This window comes from Eschscholzia californica, unplaced genomic scaffold (assembly GCF_041429995.1).
Source record: "Eschscholzia californica isolate CP2 unplaced genomic scaffold, dmEscCali1.0.p SCAF_3, whole genome shotgun sequence".
NCBI classification, from domain to species: domain Eukaryota; kingdom Viridiplantae; phylum Streptophyta; class Magnoliopsida; order Ranunculales; family Papaveraceae; genus Eschscholzia; species Eschscholzia californica.
In genome coordinates, this window is record NW_028238420.1 from 11,421,229 (window position 1) to 11,442,191 (window position 20,963).

Below are 20,963 nucleotides of genomic sequence, written 5' to 3' on the forward strand. Positions count from 1 at the left end.
ATTAACCTTCTTTAATATCAAAACGTGATTTACATTCTAAACTGTTAAAGATATTTTTTCCATTTTTATCTCAACTTTCTCTCTCCAATCACGTTTGAATTGTAACTAACTACTATGTTGATAATATTCCGTAACTGAAATCCAGTAACTTTCCATCTCTCTCTCTAAAAACGAAATCTTCATTAAACATAAATTAAACTCACCACCAGCTGTTAAAAATTTCATTGTTTAATATTCAATCAAGAGCTTTCATCAAAACCTCCATTGTTATTTAGGTTTTATACTGTTTATCTCTTTATTCTAGCCATTGTTATTCAGGTTTAAAATCTTATCTTTATTGCTTTATAGGTTAAAGATTCATATAGAATCGTTGAAAACATCAAATCTTGATTTAGGTCTTTCTTTTCTTGTTTTCCATTTCAATAACTTTGAATCTGTTTTGCTGTAATCTTAACTACCTTCGAATGGAAGATTTATATTTTCTCTCTCTAAAACTTTCATAATTCTTTAAGATCTTTGATGTTTATTTCTTATTTAATGATTTGTTCAATGTTAGTATGTTATTTCTCCTTCCAATGTTCATTGTATATTTCTTCAGATCTACGTTAAATCCTCTTCTTTTTTTGTTTTTTTTGCAGATCAGAATCATCTGTCCGTACAGTTCTTGATCTTTGTGATTATCCACACTTATTCCTCTAACAGAATATAAAGTACAGGTACTTTACGATAACTTTCCATGTTTTCTGATAAAATTTGCTAATAATATCTTGATGTTTATCCTTTTTGATTCTTGTAACAGAATAAAAATTACAGTTACGTTACGATAAATTATCATACTTTCTGATACAATTTGCATACATTTCACGTAAGATGATAGTATTAATGATCAAAGGTTCGTAAAGTATGAAAAATTTATCCAACATTACACGTCCTTTTTTTACCAGAACAGTGGCCATGACAAGCATATAAAATTTCTCTTAACCTAATAAACAATTGTACTTTTCCATACATTATACATAATTTATTGATTTGTACTTGTTATTTAACTTTCTCTCATTTGTTTTTTATTAAATGTTTCATTATTAATGTATGTAAATTTGATTATAATTTTTTTTTAACTAATACATATGTTTTTTTTTTCTTGTAGTAAACCAGCACTGATGGAATTTCTTACAGAATCATCACATAAACTATAGAAGTATAAATTACGATGAAGAAGATTGTTTCTATGATCCTGTTTGGACAACGGAGTCTTACGTGAAGACTTACAAGGAACATATAAACCCTGCCCCTAACTTCGATGAACCATGTACATTTAATGAAGAGTCAAAAACACTACCATGTTTGATTCGCCGTAAACCTGGAAGACCAAAGACAGTAAGGATCGAGAGCTCGGGCAACATTTTGACGGAGTTTGTTTTTAAGTTACCTAGTCTACTATGTTCTTTTCATTTACAATAAAACACAGATTATTGTTCAATAAAATTTCTTTTCAGTCGTACAAAGGTTGTGTTATTTACTATACAGTATACATAATTTATGATAAATCACATGCTTTATAACAAAAAACATGATTTCAGATTTACATTTCCTAACAAGTTACTATAATTTATGGTAAATAATGGATAATCTAAGTATTCAATGGTAAATAATGGATAATCTAAGTATTCAATGGTACATAATGGATTCAATGGTACATTTCCTAACATGACATAAAAAACAAGTAATTTATGTCAGAAAATAATCTAAGTATTCAATGGTACATAATGGATGACACACACGCATATGATAAATTACGTTGTATACATGACAAATGATGGTTTCCTCGTCATAAATAACACATAATTTACGAACTTGTTTCATAATTTGTATTCGATGTGTGTTTATGTATGAGTAAAAAATGAAAGTTAAGTGAGAGAAAGTTGATATATATGTTTTGAATATTAACCCCCAAATCACGCTAATTGATCTCAGAAAATATACTCTTTCCAAATCTGAAAATTAAGTGAGAGAAAGTGATATATAGATTTGGTTTCCAAATCTGAAAGGATGAGAGAGAAAATTTGTTTTGGAAAATATCCGTTTTCCAAATCTGTTTCGAAAAATCTTTTTTGGAAAATATCCTTGATCCGTTACTTCCTATTAAATCTTTTCAGTTTGTAACCTAAATATCTTCCCCAAATCACGCCTCCTGGTTTGGGAAACTTTCCGGATTCATTCCGAAATTTAAAAACCCCGAATTTTTTAGACGAGGGACATGGAGGGTATTTATCAATAAAGTTTGAGTTATTTATGTCCTTATTGTAAAAGGACTAAATGTCCATATTTTGGGAAGATTGGTCTATATACCTATTATGAAAATGATTTTGGTCTATATACCCATGGACTCTAAAAGATATCTCAAAAGTTCCATTCTAAAATTGGATTTTTCGACCTTGTCCACCCAACGTTAATTGATAATTGAGTTTACCCCTTAGATTTATTATTTTCGACAAAATACTAGGCCTTGTTTGGCTTTAAAAAAATTGGAATCATAAGTTAAATAATCTACGGACACATAAGTCTTTACGAATCATATATTTGACTAAACCAAACACTAAAATAAGATGTTACAATTACCAAAATCGTATTACAAGATCATTATTCATGTATTCTTTTTCCACACGTCAAACAGTGTTCGGTGTTTTCAACAAAAGTAGTAAATCGAAGGAGTAAATTCAATTATCTATTGTTATAGAGGGTAAGCTCAATTATCAGTTAGTGATGAAGGAGTAAGCTCATAAAATCCTACAAAATTATGTGATAAATGGTTAATTTGTGAGTTTCATGTTGTTATTTACTTTAGTAAATTCATGTAGTAAGTAAAGGAGTCAAAACAATCAAAACCATGTAAGTTGTTGGATCGTATTCCTTCTATGAATGAAATTCCGGTTTATCTAAAAAAAAAGTATATCTGACTATAAAGAAATTTTTTTTTTTTTTTAACTTATTTCATTTTTGTTGTGATGTATTTTTGACGTATTAGTATGAATTTGATTTTTTATTTTTATTTTTGGACTTATAGTCCAAAATCCTACTCTTAAACACACATTTAGTCCTCTCTAATCCTAAAATGGGTTTGTAAACCAAAATATTAATGTAAATGGATATCTAGTCCATTTGTATCCATCTCGAGAGAAAACACAAATCTCTAGAATATATATTACATCATAATACCTAAACTAACCTTCTTTATATACAAAAACTGATTTTCCTTCAAAATCCCCAAATATCCGTTTCCATTTTTATCTCCCAGCTTCTCTCTCCAATCACTGTTCTATTAAAAGCAACCATTATCTTCATTCTTCTCCAAAACGGAAACCTGTTACTTTTCTCTCTCTAAAACCGAATCATCTAATCAACCTCCATTTTTGAGTCTCGAAATATGCTTCATTTCATTAAACCAGCTGAAAACTCTACCGTTTATATCGATTTCCATCATCAAAGATTCAGGTTTGAACCATTCTAAGATCAACAGTTGCTTCTAAGGTTAAAGTAACAAGTTTAATCTTTCTTTTTAATGTTTTTCATCATCATCTTTAAAGATAGCTATGATTTTCATTATAATCGATTTCATCTCTGTATCATCTTTTCAAATATTCATCATTATTCATGATTTTCTCTCTCTAAGATCTTCATAACCGATTTACGATGTTAATGTTAAATCCTTGTTTACTTATTCATTATCTTCGATTATGTTATGTTTGTATCCATGTATTATTTTATTTTTCATTCGATTTAGGTTACAGATCTTGATGTTTAGAGCATCTCTTGATATCAGATCCGGTAAGTTTACCATTTTTTATCAGAGAAGATTACGTACGTTTTTTTTGTAACCGAATATAAACGATGTGTAATTTATACGAAATTATGTGTACTTTATTGAATATCACAACTTGTTACCAAAGAAGATTCCGTACGTTTTTGTGTAACAGAATGTAAACGATGTATAATTTACATGAAAGTATGTGCATTTATTGAACATCACACATTTGTACCATAAAAGATTCCGTACTATGTTACTTTAACAGAATGTAAACAATGTGGATTGTGCAAAAAATTATATGTACTTTATTGCGCTTTACACATTTGAACCACTGAAGATTTCCTACAATTATACTGTAACAGAATGTAAACATTGTGTAATGTTCCAAAAATTATATGTAATTTATTGCACATTATACATATTTTTTCACATAATAGTGACCTTGTGATTCAAACTAAAGTTCTGTTTGTCTTCCAACACATTATGAAGTTTAACAAATAGTATGCATAATTTACTCCATTATACATGTCGTTTCTAGTAAATTATATGTTTTGTTGACAAATGTATATACTTTTCTTTTTGTAGTTTTGCTGTTACTTATGGAATTTCCTACATAATCATCCAATCTAAGTAAGACCACAAAACTAAAATCTGATGGCTGGGATAAAATATTTACTGAAGTTGGTCAGTTGTTTCCTGGAGGTGCAAAAGCATTTCGATATGCTATTCGATATTCATAAAAAAGGATTTAAAACGTGTAACTGTTGTTTGTCCTGTTCAAGACTGCAAATGAAAAGTACATGGATGGGCACCATTTCTGAACCAGAGAAGATTTTGTACGTTTTTTTTGTAACAGAATGTAAACGATGTGTAATTTAAAAGAGATTATGTGTAATATATTGAACATGACAAAAATACATTTGATAAATTACGTTGTATACAAGACAAATGATGGTTTCCTCGTCATGAATAACACATAATTTACGAACTTGTTTCATAATTTGTATTCGATGTGTGTTTATGTATGAGTAAAAACGAAAACAAATGTTGCTGTAATGTTGCCAGAAAAATATACTCTTTCCAAATCTGAAAGTTAAGTGAGAGAAAGTGATATATACGTTTTGTATATTAACGCCCAAATTATGCTAAATTGATCCCAGAAAAATTCGGTCCTTGATCTAATTCGAAAAAAGGGAGATTCGATTTGGTTTCCAAATCTGAAAGGATGAGAGATAAAATCTGTTTTGGAAAATATTCGTTTTTCTTATTTAATTCCCCCAAATCACGCTAGATTGTTGCTATTTCAAATTTGGTCCGGTCCCAATTTTAAATTAGCGGGAAATCTATTAGGGACAGGGACGGAAATGTTTATTATATATTAAGGGTTTTTTAGGTCCAAAGTGCAAAAGAACTAAAAACCAATTTTTTGGGAAGAGTGGACCCTAAACCCTTTTTTAACATTATCTTGGACCTTATATCCATTGATTTTTTTTTTACAATCTTTTTCTTTTGTGAGTTTGGTTTTTGGATTAAGGGAATGACCACTATCAAATGGAGCTGATGGAAAGAGAGGCATCGTATCGAGGGATGGTAAAACCAAGGAATGAAATTTCGAAAAATTTCGGTTGACATGATCGAAATTTTTGATTTTTCAACCAACCGAAGTAAAAACGCACATACATGATTTTCGTTTCAAATTTCGGTACGAAATCTTCGAAACAGTCGAAACCCTAGTTGAATTTATAAAACCCTAACAGATAAGAAATTATAATATCAGCTCATACCTTGTTTCTTCTTCTTCTGCTTCCCTGTTTTTGATTTGTTCCCGAGTTATTCATTGATTTGTTCCTCTCTCTCTCTCTAGATTTTTCTTCATCTGATGTGTTAGTTTGAAAGAAAATCTAGAGAGAGAGAGGAAGGAGATTCAGTTCACAAAGAAAGAAAGAGAGAAGAAGACAATTGAATTTGGGTTTAGGGTTAAAGGATCTGATTTTTTGTTGTTTACCAGGTATATCACGATTGATGTTTGGTTAACTTTTTAACCCCCTGATTTTACTTTAGTTTGGTTTTTAATTCGTAAAATAATTGACATGTTTGCGGAATAGTCCTTAAATTAACAGTATATTGCAGATTAACCCTATCATTGCAAATTACCCCTCTAACTGACCGAATATATTGCAAATTAGCCGTCTAACTAAAATAATCTATTGCCAATTAGACCTATAATTGACAATTTGTTGCAGATTAACCCCTAACTAACAGAACTTATCGCGAATTAGCCTTTTAATTGTCATTTTTTTGTTATTTCTTTCTTAACAAAGTCATGTAAAGGTAGATCAGACGACAATCGGTTTAACGTCACGACAACAGAGTTTCACAAGAACACAAAGTGTTAGACAACCATCTTTTTATGCTTACTTATGGTTAAAGAGACTTGTTATGCACAATTGCATCATATTTCTAACATTTCGGTAAAATTGTAAAACTTCCACACAGACCGAAACTCTTCCACGAAATGTTTCCACGAAACGTTTCCAGTTTTGGACTCACCGAAACTTCCACCGAAACCGAAGTTTCATTCCTTGCGTAAAACACTCAAGCAGACAAGTTAGCATGGAACGATGTTCCTAGCTTTTTAACCAAAACAAAACTCCCCCATTGAGTAATTTGATTTCATAAAATCCTACAAAATGCAAATGAACTAATGCAATTCAGTCACCAACTAATCACGAAACGACCATTATTCCTATGGAATTTGCAGATTAGAGACTCAATCCGAGATGGGTTCTTCACTGAATCTCTCAAAATCTATTCCTCCATGCTTGATTCTGGTTTACATGGCAATAACTACACCTTCCCTCTTATCCTAAAGGCTTCTGCCAAACTAGGTTTGATAAAAGACGGTACAAAGATTCATACCCATGTTTTACTTCTGGGTTTTCAAGATGATCTCTTTGTTCAAACAGCTTTGCTTGATATGTATTCAAAATGCTCCAACTTATCTGCCTCCCGCTACTTGTTCGATGAAATGTCGCTTAGAACCGTTGTTTCTTGGAATTCAATGATTTCAGCTTACTGTAAGAATTGTAAGATTGATGAATCATTTGAGTTATTGAAACAAATGAGATATCTTGGGGTGGAGCCAAGTACTAGTACACTTCTGAGCATTGTCTCAGGTTGTTCTAGCTATGGTTTGGGTTTTTTTTGGCATGGATTATCGATCCATTGTTATGGGATTAAACTTGGGTACACTTCGGATTTACTTCTTTCGAACTCAATTATGAATATGTACGTTCATCTTGGTCGAATTGATGCTTCTCGGACCTTGTTTAGTTCAATGGCTGAGAAATCTACTATATCTTGGACAATAATTATTGCTGGTTATATTAAAATAGGTGATATTGGTGAAGCGTTTAGTCTTTTCAACCGAATGCGTCAAGAACAAACCAGTGAAATAGATTCTATCTTCTTCGTAAATCTCATTTCGGGATGTACCCAACTAGGCAAAACTTTAGTAGCTTCATTAGTTCATTGTCTAATAATCAAAAGTGGGTATGATTCTGATGAATTGATTCAGAACTCTCTTGTGAGTATGTATTCAAAATGTAGTGATCTTGTATCTGCTCAAAAGATTTTCAATCTTGTGAATCAGAAGAGCACATATTTGTGGACAGCAATGATAAGTGGGTATACTCAATGCGGGTATTCAAATGAAGCGTTGAATCTATTTAAGAATATGGTTGAAACCACCAGTAAACCGAATGAAGTAACATTAGTAACTATTCTTTCAGCTACTGCAGATCTGGGTTCATTGAGTTTGGGTGAAAAGATCGAAAAATACATTAGAGTGAACGGGTTCGAGTCTGATTTACGAGTTCAGACAGCACTAATACACATGTATTGCAAATGTGGAAGCATAGAAAGGGCCAAAGAAGTCTTTGACAAGGCTATCAATAGAGATTTGACCATGTGGAGCTCAATCATAAATGGTTATGCGGTTCATGGTATGGGAGAGGACGCTTTATCTCTCTTCTTGCAGATGCAAAGGCAAGTAGGACTGAGGCCTGATGCTGTTGCTTACACAGGAGTATTATCAGCTTGCAGCCATTCCGGTTTCGTTGAAGAGGGACTGAAATTTTTTCAGAGTATGCAGAGAGAGGGGATAGTACCGAGTATAGAGCATTATTTCTGCTTGGTCGATCTTCTTGGTCGGGCTGGATACTTGAAACGGGCTTTTGACACCATCCAAGAGATACCTGAACAAGTGCAGACACGGGCTTTGGTTCCATTACTAAGTGCGTGCATAAAACATAGAAATGTTGAGTTAGGAGAAGTTATAGCTAAACGGTTGTTCGATCTAGAGCCTCAATGCACAAGCAATTATATATTAATGGCTAATCTATATACTTCGGTCGGGAGGTGGAAAGAGGCTGCAACTATGAGACGTTTGAAGAACGATAAAGGATTGGTTAAGGAACCTGGATGGAGCCAGATTGAGGTCAATGGTTCGATCCACGTTTTCTTTGTTGGAGATCAAACTCATGAACGATCACTTGAGATTTATAAGAAGTTGAATGAGTTAAATGTTAAGCTAAGAGAAGCAGGATATATAGCCGTAACAGAAAGGGTAATGCATGACTTGGAGAAGGAAGATAAGGAAGAAACACTGTGGGTTCATAGTGAGAGATTAGCTATTGCATTTGGTCTGATTAGTACTGAGCCAGGTACTACTTTGAGGATCATGAAAAACTTAAGAACATGTAATGATTGTCATTCAGTGTTGAAGTTTATCTCGAAAATCACAAGTAGGCACCTTATAGTTAGAGATGGTCATCGGTTCCACCATTTTGAGTCTGGGTCATGCTCATGCAAGGATTTTTGGTGATTGTTTTGAAAGAGATGGAGTTTGTGCAGTGAGAAACAAGTAGATGGTGATTGTTTTAAGGATAAACTTACCTTCCTCTAACTGGAATCTAGAGAATCCAGAGATCGAAACCATAAATCCTGTTTCTTCGTCAATTTTGGTCTACAGCAACATCCCCCGATCAGGTGTGTACGGAATATCTTTACTTTCTCAATAGACATCACTTTTCCTTTTTTACTGAGAAATTCGTTAAATATTGTGCATTGTAGAATCTATACCACATAATTCATATGAATATAAGACCATGATATCCATGCTTCAATGTTCTGCCCTGTTCTTGTAATGCCGCAAAAACACGACAAAATGTATAGGAAATCTTGTAGTTATACCGTTGCTATAATCTAAAACGCGACCAGAGTTCTTCTGTTTCAATTGTCATGGCACCATTTTCCTCATCGAGCGTGTCAGGTTAAAAATAGAAATACACTGTGTATACTGAACAAAGGTGGATTATATCTACCAGGTCATTTCCTCGTTTAGGTCACGCGCAATGTCATCCTAGAGCTGGTGCCTACGTGTCTGGGTATTCGTCAGCTCTGGGATAAGGCGAAGCTTCGATACAATTTAGAACCTAACAAATTAAGAACCTCTGTTTGTTGCTATATGCAATTTAGAGGTTTACATTTCATCAGTTTGTCAGTACCTTCCATTGAAATATTAACAAAACATACACCAAAAGAGATTCAAGCAACACTAGTGCCAGACAGGATGAGTTACTGTCATTTTTAAAGATGAGAATTCTTTCTAGTAGTTCTATGTCACAGACACAGTTCGAGTTTTTGTCTAGAATATCATATAACGAAACTAAATATTACAACATCTACACTCTTTATTGCAAATCGTAATGTTTGTGATCATTTATTTAAACTGTCTACAACGTGCTATAGATAGAAAATCCCTTCGAAAAATAATATTTAGTCACTTGCAGAGTAAGTCAAGAAATAGGCGTTAAAATGTACATCTTGCATGCATGAGAATCCATGGTGGCTGTCAAATTTCCTATGAAATGTTTCTTCAATGTCTCAAACTGCATTAGGAAACAATAATAGAAGTAGAAGTCAATACCATGAATATTTATGATACCTTAAGGCTTGATATTTGAACTTACCTCCCAAAGATCTCTTGCCTCGACTTCACTACCGGACGGAATACCAATATCGTCCCAGTGCGCAGTAATCGGAGAACGAATTGGGCTTCGGTTGACTAGAAGAACAACTGTTCTATAGCCTGAAAGAGGTCCTGCCCATACCTATGAAAACATAAATAACTTAGTTCTTACTTTGTTACTGAAAAACAGAAAACAAATACGAAAAACTAGATGATAATGGTGTTTTTTTTCCTTCACTTTCTGAAATCTGACTTGAGATTTGAATAGAGTCTAGTAAATTTCAAATGTTTGCTTTTAACTGACTCGGGCTAGTTTTGCATCCGTTCAAGTCAGACGTAAAATAAGTTTGAATTAAGAGCACATCGTTTGAAGTAACTTTAAATGACTACTGTGCCCTGACCAGCACCAGTCGGGATCAGATGATTTAGATTCAGACAAGTTAGACTCAGGCAAGTTCAGATTCAAACACTCATAAAAACATACACCTTCTACATGTATAATAGATATTTATGTACCTCAAGGTCACCTTCCATCCTAACCTTCTTGGCTTGAACTCCTAATGAATCTATTCAACATTAAGAAATATATTACAGAAACCCCGGACAAGAAACAAAAACTCAGATAAATATATTCGGCAATAACAACTTTAAATGCGAGATAAACTCACCTTGGTTAACAGAGATAACCTCTTTATTGCCAATAATTTCCATGGTTTCTTTGGTTGCATTTCGAACATCACATCCGATAAGAAGAGGAGCCTGTTATAATAATTGAGAATGTGTCTAAAAAGTGCAGAATCAAGATGAAAATTGAACTGTTAAAGAAAATCAGAAAAGTTTCAATCCAGTACCTTTGATATAGCCCATATACTGAAGTGTACTATATATTCATCTTTAGTCATACCCCCATTTCCTACTTCAAGCATATCCGGATCTGCATGCAGATTCAACATAGAAATATAAATGCTCATTACTAAGTACTAGTTTTTTCAAACCCTAAAAATGCAAAAACTAGAAAACTCACCATTCCAACCACCAGGCCTAGCAAGATCAGCATAGAATTCGTTCATATCGGCTCTAGAAACCATACTGTCAATGTTAAAGGAACCGATTAAAACCGATTTCTAACCCATTTAAGATGTTTTGAAGCACAAAACAATCATATATTATTTTACTGATTATTACCTATCCCAAGTATCAGTAATATCATTTGTAGTTCTCCAGCTATTTCCTACTTTAGAACCCCATAGAGCTGGGTGCAAGTCACCCCTATTTAACCACAAATAAACAAGTAAATAACCGAGCAAGAAAGATCTGTTCGTGATAGAAAGATAGTTATTTTTGGTTGAACAGAGTTACCATTCACATAGAGAGAAGAAGATCGGCCGACCCGCCTTCATAAGAGCTCTGGTCATAATTGGGTATCTGTAAAAATGAAAGAAACCAATATCAACATAAGTAGAAATTTTTATGTAAATAGGACTATTGAATCATTGTGACAAAGAATCCGCTTACCTAGTAGTCGGCTTTGAACCATCGTTGTTGCAGTTGTCATACTTCAAATAGTCAATGCCCTGCAGAATACAAAGTACGTAAGAATCAAGATCATTATATATGTATGTATGTACACAGGTATATCTTCGACATCATTCATACCCATGAAGCAAATGTTTTTGCATCTTGTTCTTCATGACCAAGTGATCCTGGCATCTTTTTGCTACAGGTAAAGTATCTGAAAAAGACCCATCCTTGAAAATTTAGAGAAAAGCGATGTAAAATGGATTATTTTCGATTAAAAGCATCACTATCTCTTATCTGAACCAGGAGAATTGGGTCGACTCCATTAGCAACTAAATGCAAAATCAGATATAGTGTAGATAAACTTGTTCTGTAGTTACCCTGCATCTGAGTAGATTCCCAGCTTTAGTCCTTTGCTGTGAACATAATCAGCAAGAGCTTTAATCCCCGACGGAAAAGTTGATCTCTTGGCAACTAGATTTCCCTGTTAGTATTTCCCATTTCAAATAGGTTATCTTTATGGAAGCTTAAAAGAGGCAAGAAGACATCAAATGAAAGAGGAAAAAAAAGAACAAGAAACAAGAAAAACCTTGTCGTCTCGAATTAACTCGGCCCAACAATCATCTAACAAAGAAAGTAAATAGTCTCAATTATTTACCTAAAAATAGAATGAAATTGAACAGTATAGAAAGAGAAACAAAGACTAATAATAATATAGAAAACTATGAGTACCTATATTGACATAGTTATATCCAAGCTTGGAAAGACCAGTTGAAACTAGAGCGTCAGCTGTTAAATATTTAAAATGGACGAATACCCATTATTGATATTTTGTCGAACTAAACAAATATTTAGTAATTTTTGAAGAAAAAGAAAAACATTTGCAGTTTCGAATTTAGTACTAGAGAGATATGAAGTTTATCTCAATTTACCAGTTTCTCTGATCATTGTCTCATCAATCTTGCAATTGAAATGATTCCAACTGTTCCATCTGTGTATAAACAAAACAATGCCAGTCTAAATGATTTCTTCTTCTAATAAGATACTACTATAAAATCAATGAAAAATCATGGATTAGTCAAACTTTTTCGTTGCAAATTATCGACGGACACATGATATTCAAGCTGCAGATGTCTATTTATGGCTTTACACAGACGCTTGAGTTTCGTTACTAGTTTTGATTATATTGTTTAAGCTAGTAGTTGTTTTTTCAGAGTCAGATATGAAATCTGACTCAAGGTCTGCATAGACTTGAATCAGATGTCAAAGTGTTTGTTTTTGTCTCACTCGTAGTGTCTAACTTCAATATGAGTCGGACAATTCAACTTCAGCACTTCAACGGTGTGGATGAGAGGGGATGTGTCTGAGTGACAATGCCGGCCTCTCAAACACTACAGGGCCGGCCCAAGTATTTCGGGGGCCACCCAAGCGAAACCAAAAAATGGGGCCCTATATAAAGGCAAGTTGGAAAAAGATAAAAAAGCTTCTATTAGTGTTTATAGAGGGGATTGAACCCTTGACCTCTTGCATATAGACTAAGTTTTTAGCCGTTGAGCTACAACTAGAATTATGTGACATATTTGTGTCGTATATACTTGTTATTTCAAAACTAACATATACAATTCCAAACATGAGGCCCTTTATTATTTTGGAGCCCAAAGACGCCACTTTGGTGGCTTTGGGCCCGGGCTGCCCCTGAACACTAGAACTCTCTCAAAGAGCCGGGACACCTCAAACGACGAGCCACTTCGCTAGTCTAATCTACTTATCTACATATAAAATAGTGTTCCTAAAATAATACTATCCTTCGTCCCTTGTTAATGTACAAGAGTATAAATACTGTCTGACGGGTAGTGACAGTTCTATAATTGCAATCTTTGAAAATTAATGTGGGAGGTGTAATCTTAACCATTGAAGAAGGATATATATTCTAAAAAAGATACGCTCAGATTGGATAATCGTAATAATTGAGTTAGATATCAGTTGCAAAATCTGAAAGTTAATACCAACACTTTTTATTGAGAGAGAGAGAAAGAGAGTACCCCATTGGAGGAGTCATCCCAAGTCCATTAGCTAGTAAATATCTTCTATTGATAATGTAATCTACTTCTTCCTCCTTTGGCAATCTCAAGGCCATAGTTGAAGAAGATACAAAGAAACAAAACAACAATAATACACGAAACAGGTGTAAACGAGTAACACCATATGATCTCTCCATATCTTTCTCTCTCACTATAAAAATAAGTTGAAGAGAGAGTCCAGAGAACTAGAGAGAGAGAGAGTAGAAGTGGAGTGAAGCACACAAGGAGAAGAAGAAGAAATGCCTATTGAAGTAAATAAATATAAATACTAGTACTAGTACAAGATAAGTTTGACCGGGTTTGTTGGGTCAGTTCAACTCAGCCAGTCGATTTGTACCGACTTGGTTAGATTCTTTATCTCTTATTGCTTTTACTTGTTTGGCGTTTTTCAGTTGAAAATGATGGATTTCTACCCTTTAAACACGTTTCTATCAAACACAAGTCAAAACAATCAGTAAAAATAGAAGCAGTTTGGAAAGCAAAGTTCAATTTTTTAAAGTGATGATGATGTTTCACCCAATCAAAATCATCTTTTACTTGAATTCTCGATAGTTCCTCATGAATTTAAAAGTCTCTTGTGGTCCAGTCCTATCACTTCAAGTTCCAAATCCAAACGCATGATAGTTAGAAATCAAGTTAATTATTCATTGGAGCTGGGAAAATCTTAGTCTAAAGATATGAACAACTGTTTTTGGGTCGGACTTAATTGATTTTGATTTACCACGGGGACAACTCTCTCTCATCATCCTTTTTTTTTTCTTAACTCCAACGAATCCAAGAAAAAATCCCACCATGATTTGAGCCAATTGATGTTGAGATATGTGTGTAAACACGTGATATAGAGACGAATCGAGATGAGGAGATCCGACGATCAAGACTATTCCAAGATATTTGAAGATATTTGAAGATCAAGAATATTCAGCTTCATATATTTAGAATATTTCTTGTAATATATCTAATATTATTATTAGATACATTTTATATTGTTTCTTAGTTTAGTTAGGAGAAACTAGGAAACCCTGACCCTAATTTCTCTATAAATAAGAAAGGGTTCTAAGGATTAAATCGTTCGATTACCAATCCTCATTGTAACGAATCACCACAATTGTGGTTAATAAAGTATGTAATCATTCTGGCTTTCTCCGAGGATGTAGGTCGTGAATGTCCGACTGAACTTCGTTAAATATTGTGTCCTTTATTTATGTTCATCTATCTCCAATTATCACATTATCGTGAATTTCTATATGGTATCAGAGCCAGGGCGATTGTTATTATCTATGAGAAGTCTTCCTATTCTTCGTGAAGATCGATCCAGACAAGACTAAATCAAAATCAATTTATCCTGGTTTGAATCTCTTGTTCTGATTTCTTCATTTAAACATCTCAAGTCAAAACCCTAGGTTTGAATTCAAATTCTACAAAAAAAAAAATTCCTCTCTTTCCAACGATTTTCTTTCGTTGTGATTCTACTTTCCAGTCACTTTGTTGATTTGTTCGACTTTTACAATATTCTCTTGTGTTTATTGTTCTCACTTCCAAACCGAGAACACCATTATGTTATCAGTTATGGCTAATGTGGTTTTCAAGAAGAGTGTGAAGAAGGTTTTGGATGTGATTATTTCACTCTTTTCTTCAAGTCGGTCACTTCCAAAGTTTTGTGTTCCGACTTGCGGGAGGGTGTTGAGATACGTGTGTAAACACGTGATATAAGAGAAAAATCGAGATGAGGAGATCCGACGATCAAGACTATTCTAAGATATTTGAAGATATGTGAAGATCAAGAATATTCAGTTTCATATATTTAGAATATTTCTTGTAATCTAATAATAACATTAGATATATTTTATATTGTTTCTTAGTTTAGTTAGGAGAAACTAGGAAATCCTGACCCTAATTTCTCTATAAATAAGAAAGGGTTCTAAGGATTAAATCGTTCGATTACTAATCAATCATTGTAAAGAATCACCACAATTGTGGTTAATAAAGTATGTAGTCATTCTGGCTTTCTCCGAGGATGTAGGTCGTGAATGTCTGACTGAACCTCGTTAAATATGGTGTCCTTTATTTATGTTCATCTATCTCCAATTATCACATTATCGTGAATTTCTACAATTGAAAATGATTTACCCTAATCATAATGAACGATACTCAATAAATCTACAAGAATTAGGGTTTCTCTAATTCAAATTCTTGAATGATGTAAGCTGCGAAAGAAGATGATAATCTATTAGCCACAATTCGACCACCACCCCTAGAAGATGATAATTTATTAGCCACAATTCTTGAATATGGAAGTTGTAAGATTTAGAAGATGATAATCTATTACGCCCAATTCTTGAATGATGGAAGTTGTATTGAGAATGGATCTGATAAAGTAGTTGATTCAAATGTTCATGAAAGTTCTTGCAATGGATATGAAAGATCTTGTGTTGATGGACTGCAAGGTTTGAAGATTCATGGGAATGAAGATGATGAAGAGAGAGAAAGTGGTAACCCTATCTTAGTTGAAGTTTTAACCTAAATTACCTATGTCCTTTGTATCAATTAGTGTAATTCAACCTTTTAGGTTTCAAAATTTGGATTTTCAATTTTAGGGGTTTTATTAATCTTCAATGTATGTAACTTTCTGTTGGAAAATTGATCTTAACAACACTCAAATCTTTTGGAAAATCGAGTTGATGATTCGTTGTCGGAAAACCAAGCCGTTGACGATTCTGAAACTTCATTGGATCTTCAAGCTGTTGAGAAGGTAAAGAATTTGTGGTTAAAAAGAGATGGATGATGAGAGAGATAGTTGTCCCTCTATTAAATTAAGTCCAACACAATTGACTTGTATTCGGCCCGGAAAATAATTGTCCACATAATATATTTGGTTGTCCGTATATTTGCTACCAAATAAATTTATGTGTGCAAGTAGGTCAGAGTAATTGTCGTTTTTGCTATAGTTGTGGTCGGTCCCGTTAACTACTCATGATCATTTTAGGATTATTTTCTTTTCCGTAAAATTGTACTTGGATTTTTAATAGTTATGTGCAAAGATTATAGCTGGATACATTTCGAAGGACTAATGAACAACTTCTCTAAAGCATCACAAAACTTTGGAATGCCCAATGCTGAAATGAACACGACCGAGAACTTAAGTTAGGAACTAACTTTTTTTTTCTTTTTGAATAGAAGTAAGGAACTAACTGTGTGATAATTGTTTCATCAATTTACAAATCACAAGACCCAGTTTAAGACAAAATGTTCATTGAAGTCCTTGTAAACCCACCAGCTACTAACTGCAAAAGATTTAACGCCACAATTATGTTTCCCGATGTAGTGAACTTACACATACGGACTTTGCTAGGGTCAACCTAACAAACCATATTAAAGAAACAAAATTTATCCATTCATGTAAGGGATTGTTGAAATTTGATGTAAAAGCGGATGACGTTTTTTGATGATTTGAGTGATGTTCACTCGTCGAAACTGATGATGCATAAATTGTCCAGACGTTGACTAACGTCAACGTCTCAAGAACGGACCTAAAGTTCAACGGGTCAATCCGGCTTAAGGCAGACAGAGAGGCTAATCTCCCAACACTTCGCACCCTGCACCCTTAATCGGGAGGTCAGCTAGAAGTAACAATCCTGTTTCGCCCTCGACACAGACAGATCTCCTCTGGAATCTCTAAAGGAATGGGGGGGGGGGGGGCGGTCCACGTAAGCTAGGCCACTGTCTGACACCCTAAACTGGGAGGACAGGAATGCGAGACAGGCTTACCGACTCAATCCTAGAATCTTCTTAAGTCGGCCACGGATTTTGAGTGTTTAAGCAAGTTTGGACTTCAAAGAGTCCCACAGGATGAAACATCTCCCAGAAGATCTATCACTTCGGCAGGATATCCACTAAGGATCCTTAAAGTTAGGAACTTCCATTTATCTTAGGTACGAGATAAACATAAAGGAAAACTTCTCTCAACAGCAATCACAGCCGCCTCATAAGCCTATAAAAGACCCCCATCGTCTTCAACAAGACATCATCTTCTACCCCTAAAACTACAAGAAAGATACAGAGTTCCCATAACTCGCCCCCAAAAAGGTTCAATCAATATTCAATCATTTTACTGCAAAGAACGCCCTGACTGTCTTAAGCGTTGGAGCGGTTTTCGAATCATTTGCAGGTTTTCCCCCTAGGAATCGAGGAACAGGAGCAAGGAGAAGGAGCAGCAGCAATGAGCAGGAGCAATGAGCAAAGAACAAAAGCAGGAGCAAAGACAGACAAACGAATCATACTCAACCTAACATAATATTCACAGATAACGGACGTTGTCATGCATCAAGTCCCTTTTTTCATGCTGATATAACGGAAGACCATTTTTGACATCAACAGAAACAGCTTGAGACATGTATCGTTGTGTTCGTGTCATCAACGACTTGAATTTCAAGTTAAGATTTGTTTAAAACATATTCCATATGAATGAGATATTAATATTTAAAGCGAGTTAGAATTTTTGAGTCTAAGGTTCAAAAATAGAGGGAGTAATTAGTCATATATCAACTCCTAAATCAATAAACACTATAAGACCAAAATAAAACATGAAATGAAAAATAAGTCCAAAAGGTGTACTTTTTTGTGGGCCTCATGCTTCAAACCATTTATTTTCTCCCATTATTGTCCTTTTATAAATATATTTTGACCTACAGTAAACCAAAGGTTTCTTGTGGTTAAGTTAGTAAATATATTTTTTTCATAAATTTTAAGAGAGAAAATTATGATCATAATTTATTCTCAATATTTATTTCCAAAATTTATAGTTGTCAAGACCAATATATCAAATCAGTCGTTCTTATCCTAAAAATGAGATTCCCTTATCTCTCTCTATGTTCTTACAACGTTTATATCTCTACAAACTATTTTGTCTTGAAAATCATAATTTATTCTCAATATTTATTTCCAAAATTTATGTCAAGACCAATATACCAAATCAGTCGTTCTTGTCCTAAAAATGAGATTCCCTTATCTCTCTCTATGTTCTTACAACGTTTATATCTCTACAAACTATTTTGTCTTGAAAATCATTATGAATATTATATATATGTTGATTAAATTTTGAATCTTCTTAAAACAGTTATTTAATTCTAATAACATACTCAAATGTAATATTTGTTATCACTTTTTTTTCATAAGAAAATAATTAAAGAAGTTGAATTTTCCATCACTGCAATCTTGTTTTCATAAAAACATAATGTAAACTGATATTTATTTTGCTGACATTTTGAGTATTTTTCTAACATTTTGTTGATTATATTAACACAATATGTGTGGCATATGCTATGAATTAATTATAGTATGTGAATAAAATTTGACTGTTTATCAAGCATCTTATTAATTCTAACTACATTCTTATATATATAACATAATTTTAATAAAAAAAAATCAGCATTTTATTGATTTTAAAAATACAATTATATACTTACACTCAAAAATACTTCTAACTATTTAAAACAACTTAGGTGATGAATTAACGTAACAACAACGTAATAATGTATGATATATATTTTGACTTACTTACATTATGTTAACTAAATTTTTAACATGTATCTAGTTTTTTGATTCTCCTGTCGGTCAAGCCTTATATGGATATACTGAAAGATAATAAAAAAAATATTGCCGCCATTGTTGTGATATTTCTAACAGTTTTATGATATATTCTAGCATTTTCTATTAACTCTCAACATTTTTAACGTATTTCACGATATTTGTACTAAACCTTAGAGTAATTAAAATTAAGAAAAAAATCATTACAACATAATGAGTTACAACATAATCCATTACAAGAACTAATAATTTGAAGATCTTTTTCTATTTATTCTTCAATTCATCCAATAACAACCAAGTTAATTCAACCCTCTTCCTTTGCGCTTGCATTGTAAAATCTTTGGTTAACATTCTGTGTGAAAAATGTTTATAGTTAGATTCGACCACAAATTCATCTACGTGCAAAATCACATACAACCACAACCTCGTCAGTAAATTTGTAAAATATATTAGTGTTGAAACAAGTATTTGTAATTTATGGAATGATAAAACAAAAAAAGGTAAAAGAATCGAAATGTAAAACTTTACGAAAAATCTGTACATTTCTACTACCGATAAAGTCATTTTGAGAGTAACGTTGTTGTGTTTGTAAAATATGTTACGTTTTGTCAGAGTTTAGAAAATGTTGGTAAGATTTCCACAATTTATGCAAAATTAAAGAAGTGCTACAACAAATTTGAGGGTGTTACCGACTGCAAAAATAAACTCGGTCATTATAAATTACAAAGCGTAAATAATTTTCTGGGTAAGTCAAAAATCTATAAAACGTAAATATGCTGTTAGAATCAAGAAAATGGTATGAGAACATACAAAATGTTTGCAAAATATCTAATTAATTTTCATGTAAATTTCTCCAAGAAAACAAGATTGTAGAGAGAGAATCAAGAAAATGGTATGAGAATCATTTTCTGGGTAAGTCAAAAATCTATAAAACGTAAATATGCTGTTAGAATCAAGAAAATGGTATGAGAACATACAAAATGTTTGCAAAATATCTAATTACTTTTCATGTAAATTTCTCCAAGAAAACAAGATTGTAGAGAGAGAAACAGTGGGACAAGATCTGAAGGATTTTTTTTAAGAAAAATATTGATATCCTAATTTTAAGAGTAAGAACAACAAAATCATGCACGGTGCAACAATTTATCGTTGAAAAAAAATGAGAATATGATAAAAGAAAATATTTAATCCATTGAGCATCATGTTCTTCTAGGTTTTCTTCAAGTGAAGACTAAAAAGCGTGGATGATTTTTCTCTACGATTTCTCTAGGTTTTCTCTTAGTGGACTGAAGAAGAGAAAATTATAGTAGATTTTCTTTGGGTCAAAAGATTAAGGAAACATTCATTTAAAAGGAAGTTGTCTTTCTGTAGGGATGGAACTTCTTGTTGAGGAATTATTTTCATAAAAACTAGAAAGACTATTTGGATCTTCTAAGCTAGGTAATTTTATAACAGGGAAGAAAAGTTACTTAAAGCTAGTCTCACATCTGACTACTAAAATAAAAGTGTAAAAGCTTATAGTGCTTTTACACTTCGTGCTTTGTATGGTTTGCGCGACGTAAGATGCGCAATGTGGCGTAGGGCGCATTGGGCGCTTTAGAGGCGCACTCTGCACTTCGTAGACTGAACAATCATTGTGATGGTTGAGCCAATAACCACGATGACTTCATTCCTACAGGTTACGAGTCCAAACCGTTCCTCGTCCATAAGTAGACTTATTACTCAAATTTTAAAATTAATTTTTCGAGGTAACAATTATCCGGAGAAAAAGAACCCAGACGAAATTCATATTGCTAACAAGAGTTTGCCAGATTTCTGAACACAATGAACTTTAAAAAGGTAAGACATTTGTATCCTAAGGCAAATGGCATTACAATTTGTTTGAAGTACATTGCGACTACTGTCTTAAGAAAGAGCGACTCAGTCGCCTCTGCCCTTCATTCAT

General features: G+C 33.2%; 1 protein-coding gene and 1 pseudogene across 2 annotated transcripts; one reads left to right on the forward strand and one right to left on the reverse strand.

Moving 5' to 3' along the window:
• Positions 1-6,260: 6,260 nt before the first annotated feature.
• On the forward strand, positions 6,261-8,991 carry LOC147548395 (pentatricopeptide repeat-containing protein At3g26782, mitochondrial pseudogene; annotated as a pseudogene). Its single transcript, XR_015237558.1, has one exon. The product of XR_015237558.1 is annotated as a pentatricopeptide repeat-containing protein At3g26782, mitochondrial pseudogene (transcript).
• A 514-nt stretch (positions 8,992-9,505) lies between these two features.
• Positions 9,506-13,708, reverse strand: LOC147548396 (alpha-galactosidase 1-like). The gene is made up of 15 exons (XM_086668983.1): positions 13,397-13,708; positions 12,287-12,345; positions 12,087-12,143; positions 11,944-11,978; positions 11,735-11,838; positions 11,493-11,568; positions 11,352-11,410; positions 11,196-11,261; positions 11,022-11,105; positions 10,861-10,925; positions 10,688-10,770; positions 10,505-10,595; positions 10,353-10,402; positions 9,838-9,978; positions 9,506-9,756 (listed from the first exon to the last, which is right to left on the reverse strand). Exons 1-15 carry the CDS (start codon positions 13,570-13,572, stop codon positions 9,664-9,666), a joined length of 1,239 nt encoding a protein of 412 aa, XP_086525109.1. The 5' UTR covers positions 13,573-13,708; the 3' UTR covers positions 9,506-9,663.
• Positions 13,709-20,963: the final 7,255 nt, after the last annotated feature.

Coding starts and splice junctions, on each gene's coding strand:
- LOC147548396 (XM_086668983.1), bottom strand. CDS start 13,572: ATGGAGAGATCATATGGTGTTACTCGTTTACACCTGTTTCGTGTATTA. Junction 11,839..11,943: donor AGTTAATTCGAGACGACAAG/GTTTTTCTTGTT, acceptor AAATACTAACAG/GGAAATCTAGTTGCCAAGAG. Junction 10,926..11,021: donor ATTACTGATACTTGGGATAG/GTAATAATCAGT, acceptor TAACATTGACAG/TATGGTTTCTAGAGCCGATA.